This window comes from Trachinotus anak, unplaced genomic scaffold (assembly GCF_046630095.1).
Source record: "Trachinotus anak isolate AG129_WGS33_773 ecotype Australia unplaced genomic scaffold, CSIRO_AGI_Tana_v1 ptg000002l, whole genome shotgun sequence".
Taxonomy (NCBI): domain Eukaryota; kingdom Metazoa; phylum Chordata; class Actinopteri; order Carangiformes; family Carangidae; genus Trachinotus; species Trachinotus anak.
The window spans coordinates 24,350,130-24,367,376 of record NW_027273853.1 but is presented as its reverse complement, the minus strand read 5'-3'; the positions used below and the strand labels follow the sequence as shown (position 1 = coordinate 24,367,376).

At 40.0% G+C, this 17,247-nt stretch overlaps 1 protein-coding gene across 1 annotated transcript in view; it reads left to right on the top strand.

The window, feature by feature from the left end:
* The first annotated feature begins 264 nt into the window (after nucleotides 1-264).
* il34 (interleukin 34) overlaps nucleotides 265-17,247 on the top strand; it is a 38,694-nt gene continuing 21,711 nt past the window's right edge. The window contains exons 1-2 of the mRNA XM_071457486.1: nucleotides 265-499; nucleotides 6,650-7,023. Coding sequence (XP_071313587.1) covers nucleotides 6,978-7,023 — 46 coding nt within the window. The 5' untranslated portion in view covers nucleotides 265-499; nucleotides 6,650-6,977. The remainder of the gene's footprint in view (nucleotides 500-6,649; nucleotides 7,024-17,247) is intronic.

Below are 17,247 nucleotides of genomic sequence, written 5' to 3'. Positions count from 1 at the left end.
CAGTTGGATTATTTCAAAATGCGTTATTTTAACAATATTTAGTTTTTCCGGGTCGGATCAATAGTTATGGATCCTGTCCGTAATGTGCAATTGGTATGATTTAGGTAAAGAAAGATATACGTGGAGGTGGAGGGGTGGGGTGGGGGGGGGGGGGGGGGTGGATGGGTCTTTGGTTGGGCAGGATTACGAGGTATGCACAAGGGCAAAGAGTAGCGCATGCTTTTATTTTGAAAGCAGGCTGCCTTTGGGTGCGTGCCTGCCAGTAGAAATTGACTGCAGCAGCCACAGGCCAGCCTGTTGCGCACTTGGCGGCGCACATAGTCAGCACACCAGAGCTGCGTGGATGGACGGAGCCAGTAACGGACTTCCCTCACTGACTTTTTAGGCTGTTTCATGATTGGATTCTTGTCGGGTCGACCTTTCGTCTAATTTAATAAGGGCTCATCACGACGTGCCACATTTACGCACCCAGGGAGTGTGGGCAAAGCGGACACTCGAGGTGCGTGTGTACCTATGTATGTATGTATGTATGTGTATATGTATGTATGTTTGTATGTATGTATGTATGTAGGGTGTGTGTGAGTGGGTGTGTGCTGTTGGATGCGGATTTTAATTTCGCAGACTTTCCTCTTGGACACACAGGTGTGCCTCTGCCTCCCCGCCTGTGTGTGTGTGCGCAGCTGTCCCTCCAGCAGTCCAGCAGCAGGCTACTTTCACTTTCGTCAGGCGCGGAGTATAGTCTGTTTATTGCTCAAGCGGTGCTTTAACTCTTGCCAGAGGAAAATGACACTATGGTCCCTCTGATGAGGTCTGCAACGCTAATCAACTGTGACTCAGCATGCATGGACTTATGCAGCCAGTCGCGACATCATGAAGTTTACAGCAGCTGCCACTGATCATGAACGGTAAAGTGAGACCCTACTGACCCCAGAGGGGAGCATAGATTTCCACAGCCAGAGTAGGCTACTACAGCTCAACTGCACAAACAGGTCGCCTCAGGCAGATCCAGCTCCTGGTCGAACCTGTGAAGTGCGTGTGGTGCGCTTGCAGCTGAGGTTGAATCAAAACTTTCTTCCAAACTAGTAAAAATTATTATTTCTGAAAGTGGACATGTCTGGAGAAGTCAATGAAACCACAGGCAGTTCACTCTTTTACAATTTGCTCAACTGACCGAGCTTTAATTCTTTTTGATGAAGAATGAATAAGCTTGTTTTTTTTCAGTAAATGCATATGCTGCAGGCGTTTCTGCTTCATCTGAACATGGCGCAGCCTTCAGGGGCCTGTGTCCTTGGCAGATAGCAAATGTAGGGAAATATACTGTAGGTCCAAAAAAAAAAAAAAAAAAAAGCAGAGAGGGAACAGGAGGGTAAGAGAACAGAAGAGGAAAGCTGCGGTGAGTAAGCTGCAAGCAATGTGTGTGTGTTTGTGTGTGTGTGTGTGTGTGTGTGTGTGTTTGCTTGCGAGTGCCATCCCAACAATCTATCTTTGTGAGGACAAGTCTGAGGTTTAGACCTGCAGTGGTGCTTGTGTTTTTGTGTGAGGACATTTTGACCCACTCACAGGTCACTGTGTGAGGCTTATGGCTGCTTGAGGTCAAGCCGTACAATAGGTTTGAGGGATATAGTTAGAATTAATGTGTCCTAGGGGACTTGACATTGGGGGCCTTTGAAAGAACAAATAAACCTTTCATCTTGTAAAAATTCAGGATGATCCCAGACTGTAATTTTCTGAGTGTACCCTGAAGGCAGTTTAGAGATTAAACTTGAATGCATTATTGGCTGTATGGGTGCAAAAGGTTCACCATGAGAGCTGCCATATTGTAACATATTGACAATTTTGTGTTTGGTCAGTCAAGCATCCCTGCACCCTATTAACACTTTTGTAGTGCTGGGCAGCAGCTTGTAAACGCTTCTGACTGAATTTGAACCTGAGGTTAGCACATCAGTTTTAAGTCTAACCAGTGTGGAAATGCAGGCTGCAGATGTGTAATATGAGCGTAAGTGGCTTTATTGCTGTAGTAGTTATAGTAGTTAAGTAGTCCTAAAGGTTCACAGGGGAAGCCAATTTGTTGTGACATTAAAATTATATTTGTACAATCTTTAACCTTGGCCAGTTTATTAATCTGCTTCCAAACCCTCAACTATCGTTATTCATTGCTATAGTTAATCTTTATGCACCCCCACTGGAACATACTAAAACTTCCTCACTTTGGCTGCTTGTACTCTAAAGGTGCCTGTCTACATGCTGCATGATGTAATTACAACCTGCACACTTTTTCAACCTTTTCTGCTGGTTGTGAAACCAACTGTTGGGTTTAGCCGTTTGTTGAAATCTGCAGCAACAGGCTGGCAGCCTGCCACAATGACTTCACCACAGGTGGCATATTCAACCAGCCAGTAAGTCACTGATATATAGCCAGCTGGCTGCTCACTGATGTGCAGCTGTGAAGTCCTGGAATAAAATTGGCAAGAGGTAGATCAAGAAGGCGAGGAAGCGACGAAGAGGGAGATTAAGACAGGAAGAGAGGAATAAAAAGTGCAAGTAAGAGAAGCAGAGACGGAAGGAATGACTCATAATTTAAATTGTTTATTGTCTGGATAAATACTGCACATAAATATTATGTGATAGTGAGTCATGTTTAAATATCCTCTCTATTATCTATGAATTACATTATTGACATGTCGTCATGTCATCAGTATGTTGTGTCCCAAAAGGACAACAATTTATTTCTAAACAACAAGAAGTTGTTTAGAAATAACATATTCTGTTGAGTGACTTTAACAAATTGGTGACATTCACCAGTGATTATACAGATTAGTCCCTGTATGTGTATTCAAAACATCAGAAACATTCCTGAGCTTTACTGGAGTTTACTTGAGATTGGAACATGTTGTTGATGAGGCCCAGGCGGCAGGCAGTGGGTGTGCTGCTCTGACAGTCTCTTAATTGATTTGGAATGCAGTCTGACAGTGTGAAATTTATACACTTTCCTTTTATCTTTATTGTCTTCTGATTTTGTGTGCTGCATGCTGTGCTGCTGCACTGAGCCGAAGAGTTGAATCTAAAATTACCTTGTAGTTTGACAGAAGGTGTGAGATTTTTGAATGCGAGCAGACAAGCATATTGTCTTTATTAGAGGCACATCTGTTAACCACATGTGAAGAGGATGCTAGAAGATAAGATGGGGTTAAGGATGAACAGCAGGACTTCTCTTAACCTGTAGAATCAGCTAATAGGAAGACTGGCCTTTATTGGTGATGAGTGGAAGCTGGCTGTGCTCAGTTGCTAAGTTCTGTACTCTGTGGGACCCTTGTAAATATTTGCATGGATGCTGATGTTAGTTTGAGAGATTGTAGGTGAGATACAGAATTCCCTCTGGGTTCAGAGCAAAACCAAATATGTTTTTTTTTTTTGTTTTTAATTTATATCTAAATTTGCCAGGATTTTCAGCCAGTTTGAAATTGCACTTATGCACCTTCAGAATTGTCCTTGCATGCTGAGAAAAATTAAAAACTAAAACAAAATCAAACAAGTAAGTCAGGTTTATGTTTGTATAAAATTCAATGTGTGTAAAAGAATATGCAGCCAGTACGCACAGTGCATTCTCCCTGCACTTCATTTTCAACAACTTTTCTATGGCCCCTTCAGGCCACTAACATCCATCGTCCAACCACAAATTGTCAGCTTCTAAGTACAGGTGTGAACTGACGTACTCGGAGCTGACCACTTGTGATCAGATCACCAAAGATGCATATTATTGCCAGGTCTGAACACGGCCTATATGAGCCCAGCTCTTTTAAATCTGAATGTATGAGACATGTTGTAGTGTTTTGGTGATTAATGAAACAGTGGGGGGCGCCCTGGATTTTCTAACATAGAAATACTAGGCCCGTTATGACTTTATTGTGTTTTACAAAATTGAATCACGGAGGATGAATTTGGTCTTTTAGTCAACTACGTATGACTTTAGGGTTGGAAATGTTGGTCAGTCCACAACTTGACTCTAGACTGAAATAGCTCAACAACAATTGGATGGATTGCAAAATAAATTTCATACAGATGTTCATGGTCCCCAGAGGGGGAATCCTGATAGGTTTTAGTGCCACCAACAGGTCAAAGCTGTCAAAGGTTGCTGAGGCCATGGTTCTCTGCTGAAAAATGGTAGATTGCTCCCTCTAAATTGGTGGTGGGTTGCTCACCCAAGTGAACAAGTTTAAGTATCTTGGAATCCTGTTTACTAGTGAGGGTGAAATGGGCAGGAGGATTTCTGCAGTGTCAGCAGTAATGAGGATGTTGTATTGGACTGTTGTGGTGAAGGTGGAGGCGGAAGGCAAAGCTTATGATTAACCAGTCAATCTACGGCCATGAGCTTTCAATGACCAAAAGAATGAGACTGTAGATACAAGGAGCTGAAATGAGTTTCTGCCATTGGGTGCCTGGGCTCAGCCTCAGACATTCAAAGGGACCTTGGAGCTCCTTTGCAATGAAAGGAAGAAACTGAGGTGGCTTGGGCACCCGATCAGGATGCCTCCTGGGCACCCTCTTTTGGAGGGTTTCCAACTAGAAGGAGACCCCTTGGTAGACCAAGAACTTGCTGAGGGGATGCTGAAGGGATCTTTCTGGAAGTGCTGGAAAATGTTGCTAGGGGAAAGGGATGCCAAGAATACCCTGCTTAGCCCGCTGCTACCACAACCTGACCCCGGATAAGCAGAAAAAAATGGATGGATGGATGGATTATTAGTCTAACAGCTAAAGCCCATGTGGAACATGAATGAAAAGCACAGTATTTCAAGCAGAGTGCTAGCCTAATGTGATTGAAAAAGGATTAGGGGGTATGTGTTGTTTTATTGTTTTAGCTTTCCCCAACCCTTACCTCAACATGCATTTGTAGGACTTGTTTAGTTTCGTTCGTAGTAGAAAATCGTCAAGTTTTTTATGTTTGTTTCTGGTTGTTTTAAGTGAAGCTGTCTGTTCAATGCTTGTTCACCTGCCTACATGCAACTTGTATAGCCTTTATACATGTTGATTTGTAAAGCAGATGCTGCATTAGAAATCTGGGCATTGTTTTCTACAAAGTGATAAAGAACAGTATTAATTTTGTCTTAATAAATGTTAAAGTGGATTGTCTTCCTCAGTAGTTCTATAGAAAGTGCTCAGAGAAAGTGTCAGTACTCCCTGCAGATGGTAGATGACTCATCTGCACTGTTATACTGCTGTAATTTATTGTCATTCCTGTTACTTTAGCTCTAATCTCTGTTTTTATTGCCCGACTGATTTTCATTGAGCTATGCCATTTGGTCATTAGCCATGTCGACAAACCAGAGCTTGTCCCTGCAACCTGGTCCAGGTTGAGGATCAGCTGTCAGACAAACAGTTTGTCTAACACAGATTTGACAGTTGATTGTGTGGAGAATATTTTAGTAACAGTGACAACGATGTTAACTAGCTGGTGGGGCATGAAGAAAAGTCAGAGAATCACCAAAGTTAGAAGAATTGTAAGGGCCATGAATGTCATCAAAATTTTATGGCAATCCATCCAGTAACTGAGTTCTTTCAGTCTGGACCAAAGTCGGGGTGAGCAATCTGGCCAGTGTAGAATCACAGAATTTACACTTTTTGTGTAGTTCATATGGAGTATTTGTTTGGACATGGCTGTTATTTATTTATGAGGTGCTATGTGTAAATCTTTTGATTTGAGCCCCAGCTCATCCTGCTTTGTGTTTGATTTTATAGATTGTCAAGATTGTAGGGGACCACAGGACCATTAGCTTTAACTCATGACCAGGATGGGTGATTGGCTGCTTTGGGATCACCAAGGACATATTTCTTTTTACACATATATATTTTTTTAACACATTTTGCCCTTAGGCAGACTTGGGTTTTTCAGTATTAAAATCCAACTTGAAAAAAAACCTCTAATTCTAAATATTTTATTGCCTATGTTTAATGGTTGATTTGGAGTTTGGCTTATAGCTATACTAGCAGCACTGGTCTGGTTGAATATTCAGTTGGTCTGAATGGAAATATCTATAACTACTGGAAGGATGGAAGTGAAATCTTGTACAGATATTAATACTTTCTTCAAGATGATTGGCGATAACTTTGGTGATACTCTGACTTCTCATCTGGTCCCATCATCAGAGTGAAAGTTCATTTTGTCCAATACTTTGGTTTATGACCAAATACCAGCAAAAGTAATGACATTCCCATCAGCCTCAGCTATACTTTGTCAAAGAAATTTGAGACAATGATTCCACATAAACTTTACCAGAACATTTGCATATGATACTTATTGGAATAAGATTTTCCAATTCAGTCTTAGCAGACAGTTCCAAAATTATAAATATAAAAAAATATAAAAATTGAATAGCTTTGGTGCTTTCTGCTGGTGTCATCTTTTGAGATAACATGAAGTGTAGACGCACATGTTCTGTTCAGACAGAAAAAAATCGCATTTCGTGTTAACCTTTTAACAGGTCTTAATTTACAAGTACAACAAAATACAAACATTCCAGAAAATTTGAGAGTTTTCAGGCTTTAACTCTGTCTCTGTCTCTGGGGTTAATGGCAGTTTTATTCCACCATCTGTCTGATTGTTTGCCTATCTTCCTTTCTAGCTCCCTGACTGTTTTTTGTCTTTTGCTTTCAGACTGTCAGCAGCGGGAAATACACAAGTACAAGAGCCATAAAAACCAGGAACTGTCTCCGCCGGCATGTTTCAGAGATTCTCAACAATGCAATGATGACATGAAGCCTGACGATCCATGTGTGCCCCGCTTAACACACACACTGAAGAGTTACAGACGCCAGCGTTGTAGCAGCAGCAGCAGTGTGTGTGTGTGTCTGTGTGTCTGTATGTGTGTGTCTGTTTGTGTGTGTGTGTGTGTGTGTGTGAGTGAGTAGCCAGACCTGTGTATTTGTGCATACACATTCTGCTGAGTTTAAAGCACTGTGGAGCTGAGGACTTAAGCCAGAGTATGGTCCAACTGTCCACCTCAATCTGCCTGGTGGGAGGCCTTTTGGGTAAGAGACATTTGTGTGTGTGTGTGCGTGCATGTGTGTTGGCTTGGTTTTTGAGGGTTAAGACTTGGTTTTAAGGTTAGGATTAGAATTAGAAACCACATATAGTCTGGTTTTCTTGCATCCTTCAAGCACGTGAAAAGATGTGAACATATTTTACGTGTTTATGTGTGTATGTGTGTGTGTGATGTCACACAGTGTGAAAGCACAATGCACTGTGCATGCTGTATCTGATGTGATAAGCAAATCATTGCAAAATAATTGTACAACCTTCTTTTAACTAATCAATGCAGTACTCTAACGCTACAACTCAATTTCTTTTCTATAACTTAGTATTTTATAGGGCTTCAGGAGTGTGGCAGCTGGTGACACACTATTTTATATATATATATATATATATATATATATATATATATATATATATATTGAAAAGACATTTGTGTAACACAATGTGACTCTGCAGTTTGAGGGACAATAATAATAGTTTACTTTTAGGATAAGCTGCTTGGGACAAAACTTGTGGATTGGCCTCAAATGTGTCTCAAACTGTGACATGTGATATGACCTGTAGGACTGGAGTTACTTTCACCTCTGTCTTGTCTTGTTTCTGCACTGGATTCAAGTGCAAATACTTTGATTGGCTACACTCGCTGTCAGTCATAGGTCAGTCACTGTGGAATGTGCTTAATATTCTTATTGCCATTAAAGTATGAGATTTTTTTGAAAGGTTATTTACAGTATGTACACTATGTTGGCTGTAATGTGTGGCCTGTAAACACTGTAAACAGTTGGGATTAGGGCTCCAATCAATGTTATTTTCATTATGGGTTAATGAGCTGATTATTTTCTCAGTTCACTGATTAATCCTTAAGTCTGTTCAATATGAGATCTCTATGTTTGGATAGGCTGCTTTATTATTGAAAAACCATTCATTATTGGAACCATCTTTGGCATAGTGAGATACTCACATTTATGATCCTGGATTGCTGTTCTGTCGGGGGCCCGTTAGGAACACTGTTGTTGTCAGTCCCTGTGTTGGATGGTCCCCATTTGTGCCCATTTTGAGGCATTTGGTGGTTTCCTTGGAGGAGTCTATGAATAAATAGTGGGGTCTGGCAATTAATTAATGTTCACTGTCTTGTTTATTTATGGGTATTACACATTTAAGACTTCAAGGGTCTGAACCCTTCTGACACAGATGCGGGTGTGGGGTTGGTTGCTTGGGTACAGATGACCCTGGACCTAGGCGAAGGAGGGGCCCGTGCAAAGGTCATGCAGATGTCTACATGTGAACTATGTAAATTTATAACATATACATATATGTTGAAGACACGCCAGTCAGCTGTGAGCTGCTAGTCAATATTGACTGCTTTTGCAAGTGGATAATGTATTTATTATCTAACTCTGATGCTGAATGTCTGCTCCCTCAATTCAGATGTATATTGAAAAAATATATTCATTGACTGATCCTGAAGAGATGTAAAGACAGTCTGAGCCAGAGGTCAGTACCTAGAAAACTTAAGAAAACACCCATGAGAAGTGTGCTGCTTTGGCAGTTCGTGCAGCAAGAGAGAGCCAGGAAGGGATAGCTGTAGCTAGTGAAGAGAGAGATGTGGGAGAGGAGGGGGAGGAGGACAGCAGCCAACATGCTGCTGTGGGGAAGCCAGAAGGGTCAGAAGCAACAGGTGAGATTGACAGAAAAAACAGAGATATATACTGCTCAGTTATTTATTTGTGACAAAGTACCTGGGTAGTATCACCCCCACTGAGCTGACCATGACTAATGCTAACCCTACACCCACTGCCCATAGCCTAATTGCAGCCCATTCCCAAGTACACCATAGGTGGGCCATGTATCTTTGGCCATGAAAATACCAATCGTCTATCTCCCACAGGCTTGGTACCTCAACTATCCTTTTTGCCTCAACCATAAAAACAGGATTCTCCACATCTTTGTGGGGCATAGACATAAATGTGACAGTGATTCATGAATGAGAAAATGAATGAAGACATTGAGATTCAGTTTGTCACGTGGATGATCACATCAAAACACTGTTTAAATATGAGCGGTCATTAGGCTGCTGCGGACAGAAGCTCCAGTGTTTTCTTTTATTGGTCTCTTTAGTAACATTAAGAAGACCCAAGCTGTCACTCTAGTTTTGACAATGACCGTATTTCCTGCAGGCCGGCAGGTTAGTAAGAGCTATTAGTGGGTTCAACATTTAACTGGTTGCCCTAATTGTTTGCCTGAGAATAAATGCGACTGAGACAGTGGAGGAGATAAAGACAAGATGACCTCACAGTAACCTCACAGGACACGGGCTCTTGTGTGTGACCATTGTTGACAGTTTATAGATGGGTCTTCTGAGGACCTTTGCTGCCACACTTAAGTGAACTTACTTTATTAATTACTAGACTCACTGCATTACCTCTGTTAACCCTCATGACAACTGAAAAAATGCATCCAGTGTGTGTTCTGGTCTGAATTAAAAGGAAAACCAATGAAAAGAAAATGGTTTAAAATAACTTTTGAAAGAAAGCTCACTGACTACTAGTATCTATCTATCTAGTACGGGCATGAGTTTTATTTGTCCAGTTTTTGAGATACAGCTGCTTCTGTGATTTCTGGCACAGTAATGATATAATAAGAAAATAACAGAATGGTATTTTTTGTGTTGCGCACATTATTCAAAAATTGAATTAAAATTTGGGTTTGGTGCCAATCTAAGACTTCTGAGAGATCAAGCTTTCTAAGCGTCCAGATCTGTATTTTCTGGGTTTGGTCCACACTTGACTGTAGCTTTCTGCCAAGTCAACACTCTCCCATCTGATGTTTTTATCTTGTCTGTGTACCGGTATGTGTTGCCTTTAAGCGTGTGTCTGCTCCTTTGTGCCATGAAAACAACAAGCCGAGTTACCCCTGCATTCTCTAACATTTTACTATCACCCCGTGATATCATTGTTGTACCTGGTCTTACTTAGCTTTACACATAAATGAAAAACATACTATTCAAAAATGAATCTTAATGCCAAATGTGGTGTTCTGTTTATTGGTAGCAGCTGCAGTTGTAGTCCATTGTGGTAAATGACACTTTACTAGTCATGTCTGACAATATAAAGCTAGCTTAATATCTGACAAACTGTAGCTAAATTATATTGTTGACAGCTCCGGTCTGCAGCTGCTTAAGCTGAATGTCAGCTTTTTTCACATAGTCCCACATTTGAAAAGCCAATCACCTTTTAGGCTTATGTCCTTGATAAGTGCTAATGTATATTACATAGCTGTTGGTAAGTTACACTCAACAACTACCCAGGTAGCTGCTTAAAAGACTGGCTGACATCAACATGTTGTAGTCAGCTAGTTACATCATTTACCTACCACACTGCTCTCTGTATTTTCAAGTGTCTCCGTGCATTGGTGATAATTTATGCAAGTTAAGAATGGAAAGTTAATGATTTCATTATGTTGGAGTAACAAAGCTCATTTTCTTGTGATAACTTTTCTTATCTTGAGATAACAAAGCTTGTTTTCTTGTGGTAAATGATGAATTTATCTTATCTTGAGAAAACAAAAGGCAGAAGTCAAGATAACGAGATAACTTGTCATGTTTTCTCAAAATCACAGGACAATTGTGGAGAACTTGTAAATTTGAGTCTGGTTCACTTGATCTTACTGATTTCAGCCTTCAAAATCACTGTCCTCGTTACAGTTACTGCAGTCATGACTGTTGGAGAGGACTCTGAGCAGTAAGTTAAGGCATAAATTTGTCTTTTATCTGACATCAGTTGTTAAGACAACATATGCATGCTGGGATGGCACTGCTGATTTCTGATAAACATTCTGGCATAAGTAACAAGGGGAAACAACCTTTGGTTTTATTTTGTTATCTTTAGGAAACAAGCTTTTTGAATAACAGGGTGTCCTCAGGTGAAGAAAAGCAGCACCCCAAGTAAGACTGAATAACTGGGTCTATATAAACAAATCTCAGCTATACAACCTTCTTTAGCATATCCAAAGAAATTATACATACAAACAGCACGTTACGTTTTTTTAACAGGAGCTGCATTGTGGGTGGGCTTAACGGGCCCGGGCTCACCCACTTGTACAAATGGCCCATCCTAAATGGCCTGGAGAACTTATATTTGCTTAACTTTTTTTTATTCTTGAACATCTAAATATATGATGAAATAGTAAAAATTAAAAAATGTTTCCCTTTCTAAAAAGTAAAAGAAACTCTGATTGGGCTACGATCATGTGTCTGGACCAATCACAACTGGCCAGATGAGACTTGTTGACAACAATATTGACTTAGAAACATTATTTTTCTGTCTTTAATTCCTAATAGCCTAAAAGATGAGAAATGTTTGACAATAATAATTTTAAAAAACTACAAAACTACATTAACCTCCACTGCCGGATATCAGTCATTTCTGTTTTAGAGAGACTAATAAACTAAAGTTGGAAACCGTCAAAAAATGGCAAACATTATTAACTTCTGTAATTACAAGGCCCAGCCAAAATTACTTTGGCCCATCCAAAATTGAAATCCTGGTGACGTGCTTTGTTTTTCACAAACTTTCTCCACTGGCTCCTTCTTTAGAACATCGACCTTTTTAGTCCTTCTGCACCCAACTTTGCTACCTGTGGTTTTATGTCCAACACCTGCAGTTATTTACACAACTCACTCAACAACTGTAATTCAGTCTCTTCACCTTTTCTTATACCATGTGAAATACTATGACTCAGTGACTGAGAATATTTAAAGTGAACATTGTGCTACTTTATTCTACATCTCGCATAATGAGCACATACAACCATTCAAAAAGGTATGGTGGCCAACAAGAATCACAGAAAGCTAATTTACATTTTTACAATAGCGCTCTCAGCACTACACCAATGAATGATTTCAAATTTTGAGGCAACAGTCAGTTTACCACAGTCGCACATCTGTTATGTATTTGTTTCAGATGTTCCTGCATTGGAACACAGTACTGTACAAAGAGAATATTAACATATTTACTGATCACAGTCAAAAAATACCCCTGTCATAAGCATATATAGTCTCATTTAGCAAAAATAAAGAAAGACATGTTCTCTAGTGTTAACAGATTGCCGCCACTTTCAATCCTTGCAAACTGATCAAAATAAGAAAACATTGGCAGCGGTCTGGATGGTCAGAGAAATTTTTAAACCCACATGCACGACCATGTTCAGCTACTCTTCTTTAAACTTGTGTAGGAAAATCTAAACAATACAAAAGATTTTAAGCCCAAGCTGAAGCATGGTCCAATGAAGATAGATGGGCTGTATCAGGAGGAAACAGAACTGACAGCTCTTCATGGTTCAGGCACAAATGTTGTCAAGTGTGTGGAAGGTCAGTGTGGCCTGGCATCTCATCCTGTTAGTCAGCAATGCTTTATGGTTGCAGAGGTTGCTGTGGTGGGTGGGGTCCACATTTATCTGCAGTGCAAAAGCCTATAATAATAGAATACCCCACTGAGTCGGTAGTTAAGGTTTTAGTTCATGAATTTTTTTTAAAGGTTTAAAGGGGTTGGGTTTTTCACAAAGGTTTCCTCCCACAGCCCAAAGATATACAAGCTAAGAAACTCTAATCTGCCCATTATGTGGACCTGTTTGCCTGTGGTCATGTGCTATCACTCTGATATCCTGGTGACCTGCCCAACATACAGTGAGCCCTTTGGAATGACCTGGTGTTCTGCATTTCTTGGTCCAAAAATATGATCTGATCCTTATCTAAGACAGAAATGTAGACAAACATAGTCCCTAAACTGATATCACACAAACAATTATCATTTTTCATGTCTTTATTGAACACACCCATTAAACATTTATAGTGACAGTGGAAAAAGTACGTGAACACTTGGTTTTAATAACTGGTTGAACCTCCTTTGGCATCAGTAACCACAAACAAGCATCTCTGGTAGCTGTATTACAGAACTGTTTTTTATCTCAGCCACATTCTTAGGATGTTTGGTTGGATTGCTCTCTTTAAGTCATTCCACAGTATCTGCCCTCTGACTGGGACACTCCAAAAGGTGGATTTTCTTTCTTTTTGAAGTATTTCTGTAGTAGATTTTCTATGATGTTAATGTAATTTTTTTTGCTGAATCACCAAATGTCTACTGAGCTTCAGCAGGTGGACAGTCACCCTGACATTATCCTGTAAGATAAACTGATAAACTTGGGAAAAGATTTTCCCCTCGATGATGGCAAGCTGTCCATGACCAGAGCAACTGTAAGCCACACTTCCAATCTTGTTTCATTGACTGAACTCCCGACTCCAATTAGCATTTGTTAATGCCATTAGCTGAGGGGTTCATACACTTTTTTCAGGCTCCACTGTGAATGTTTGAATGATGTTTTCAATATGGATAGAACAATACTATGATTTGTGTCTTATAAGTTAAAATAGATTGTGTTGGTTCATAATTGTAAACTTGGATGATGATCTGACCATATTTTAGGACAGATTCCTACATAAATGGACATAAAAGAAAAAAACAAACAGTTCCCTCACTCTTTATCTTGTCACTGCTTCTTCTTTAATGCTTGCTGTGATGGAACCCAGCTGTGCAACTACCCTGATCAGGATAAGTCAGAGTAAAACTGAGCAGACTGATGACATCCTTGTCAGGGGTTGTTAACAACAGGCTTGATGGGGTTGTTTAAGGACACATCGTGCCGACCATAGATTTTTGATTCTTTCAAGTTCAAGTCCTTGGCTTCATCCCAGTGTTTTCCAGAAGCAATGAGACTTGTGGAAGCATGAGGAGAGCACTGGTAGATTTTTGTTATGTAGATAGCCTATATGTGGTAGCATCACCTGTCAAACACTATCAGCTATTAAAATTTGAGTTCTTATCTTAACCAGCCTGTTTTCTGTGAGTTTATATCTCAATTAATACAGCATCCAAAAGAATATTTTTAGTCAACATGGATTCTGTTACAATGCCAAAAAAAATTATTATTGCAGATTGAAGACCCAACTTGTTCAAGGACATGTTTGTTTCAACCCCAAGTTGATCCCACAGTCAGACCTCAGGTCTTTGGTGGGGGTCTGTCAATCTCTTTCTGTTGGATTGCCCACACCAAGAGCAACATGTGGTTATCCCCTCGGGTCCAAAGACATGACACAATGGGGCGTCTTTTAGCATGTACATCAGACAGGACAGACAGCAAATGTCTGATTTAATGTCTCATATCCTGGTGCTGGCAATGCACTAGTAATATTTTTACCTGGCTGTTGTACAGTACACTGATCCCTTTCTTAAGTAACAGTACCAGTGCAGTAATCTAAGAAATAGTACCTAAGTTGAATTGTATAAGTGCTATCAGCAATAAACTTAAAGAATCAAAAGTTAAAGTGCTCATTATGGCCCTTTGACTGATATTATATTTTAGCATTTTGCTGTTGAAGCCAGTCAAGACAGTGCTAGGGTCAAGGACCCTTCCAATGGTCACAATATATTCCTGAGGGGTTGTCAGATGATTAACGAGTCTTAAAGTTGCTCAATCAATCAATGCCCTTTTTTTCCTTCTTTCTTTTTTCGTGATACTTTTACCTCTTTAGGTCTTGAACAGTTTATTTAAATGGGAAATCGCTCTTTGTTGAAAAATTGTGTTTGATTAAATGAGTAAATGCTTGAGTAAATGTACTTGTATAATGTATGTTTACTTTCCACCTCTTCCATGTGGTGGCAACTTGTAATTAAGAGAGGATTATCCTAATCCCTTTCCAGTGAGCCTTTACCGTCAGTAAGTAAACTGAATTTATGGGCTGCCTTTTATTTGGGAGGATATGTTTTGCATCAAAACACTGAAGCTCTGTTCAGTATTATTCTTTTTGTTTAAGCTGGATGACAAAATGATCTGCTTTAATTGTTTCTGTCACTTCCAACCATTGGAAGTATGTTCAAATAGTCCTGAATCTTGGCCCTTGCAGAAACTTGTGTAGTGTTTGTTTGCTTGGAACTACTATCAGGGACATCATCTGGATAAGGTAGGGTTGATATGGATAAATAATCTGCTGCAGTATGTGTAGCAATAGAGAGATGATTCTTTGTTAGAAACAATATAGGAATTTTCTCATGGTACATCATCATTTGTCAAGATGTGTTAATGATTTAGGAGTTTCCTGTCCAGTGAACCACGAAGTGCCGGAAAGTTGAGCTTGAACTACATTCTGTTTGGTTGTGGTCAGTGTGGACAAGCTACCAATGTGTTTGTTCCACAAAATAAAATGAGCTCAAGCTGGTGGACTAGTTTAGCTATTTCAAGGAGAACCGTTACTTGTGTAGCAACTACTGAGGTTGTGTTGGGCCTCTGAGTGTTAGCTCTGTTTATTTGGCTTAATAGTGGACAGTTTCTGTTAAAACCATCATTGACTCCTGACATCCAATCTTCAAACCTGGCCTCAGGCATAGGTGAGGCCCACTTGGTGAAAGCCTCCAAAAGAATGATCCCCCCTGGGTACTGACAGAGGCTAAAACCCTAAATGTCAAACAAGCTATTTACTGTAGAGACACTTATTTAGCCTAGTGACTAGGATGCGAACCAACTGATGATACACTCTTTAGTTATTCAAAGTAATCTAGAGTTTTTGGTCATCATTCATAATCATTGTGGACAATGTTTAGTAGCTTCCAAACTGATGGAGTTGGACTACACAGAACTGATTTTTAGCTGGAATGGCTAAAGCTAACAATGTCAGTCAGTGGTTGGTCTATCGCTTTGGTCCTGACTGACTTATCTCAGTAACAACTGATGGATTATCATTAACTTTTATACAGCCACTCATGGTCCCTAGAAGATAAGTCTTACTGACTTTGGTGATGCCTGGACTTTTCCGATTGTATAACCATGAGGTTGACATTTTTGGTTTTCAGTGAAATTTCTTAAATATTGGATAGATTGTTATGAGCTCTGGTACAAACACTGTAGGAGTTATTGTAATACAGAGGACAAACCAAACGTATCAGTGAAATAGAGCACATTAGTCAGCTTGGTGTTCATGATTATAGTAAATGAGGCCCATTATCTGCTGACTACCACTCACTGATTACATGGTGTTATATATCATTGTTCTATCTGCTGAGAAAAAAACCTGTTTGACCAATGCAGCTAGGTGTTTGTGGCGCAATGTGATTCAACAGACTGAAACACGCTATGAACAGCTTCCTATCAAGTGCGTTTATAGAGTAAAAATGAATTCATTCAGTCTCTCTCTCTCGTGCACGCACTCACACACACGCACATTTATAGAGGCACGAACACACAGGTACGTACAGGCAGAGTTACAAACATGTGCTGACATGCAGATTCAGATACAGAAACACATTTTACAAAGCATTTATGCCCTCTCCGAATCTTTGACCTGTACAGTAACCGAACTAACTACTGAGGTATTCAACTTTTTTTTTGTTTTAGTTGTTTAATCAAAGGGCAGTTGTTTCCTTATAATATATATCACCAATGTAATGTGACTAATAATGTTTTTAATAATAATAAGAAACTGCTCAGTGAATGACTGGGATATCTCTATCAGTGGTTTGAATTTATCAGAACTAATACAGATAGCTAGAACTACCGCCTTGTGTTTGTATGCCTCAGCCAACCAGTGCAGTTTCAGTTGATTAGCATGTGAATTCTTGATTTATGGCCCAAATTCTAATCTGTTCATCCTTGAGTCCAGGAGAATGTTTTCGGCAGGTGTAATGAAATTCCTTGCAGGCGTTCATGAGATATCCTGTTTACAACAACGTGAGGTCACAGTGACCTTGACCCCTATCCGTAAAAATCAAAATAGTTCATCCTTGAGTCCAAGTGAATGTTTGTACCAGATTTGAAGATATTCCCTCAAGGAGTTTCTAGAATATTGCAATCATGAGAATGGGGCAGATGGACAGATGGATGGACAACCTGAAAACATAATGCCTCCAGCCACAGCTGTTGACAGCGTGAAGGAATAAAGAAAAGCAGCTGTGAAACCAAATTAATGGTTGTTCCATATGTGGCCTTTGCATTCTTCGTCTTGTGCAGCAGCGCTTTTGCTCTCTTACTTGTGAGTGAATAGACTTTGTCTTCAAAGTGGCAGCAGCATGTTGACCTGCGTGGGGGAATCAGCCTGTTATGAGGAAGAAGACATAGGGTTCTTTTCATTGAACATGTTGTAGTCAGAGATAGTTTTCTATGCAATTCATATCCTA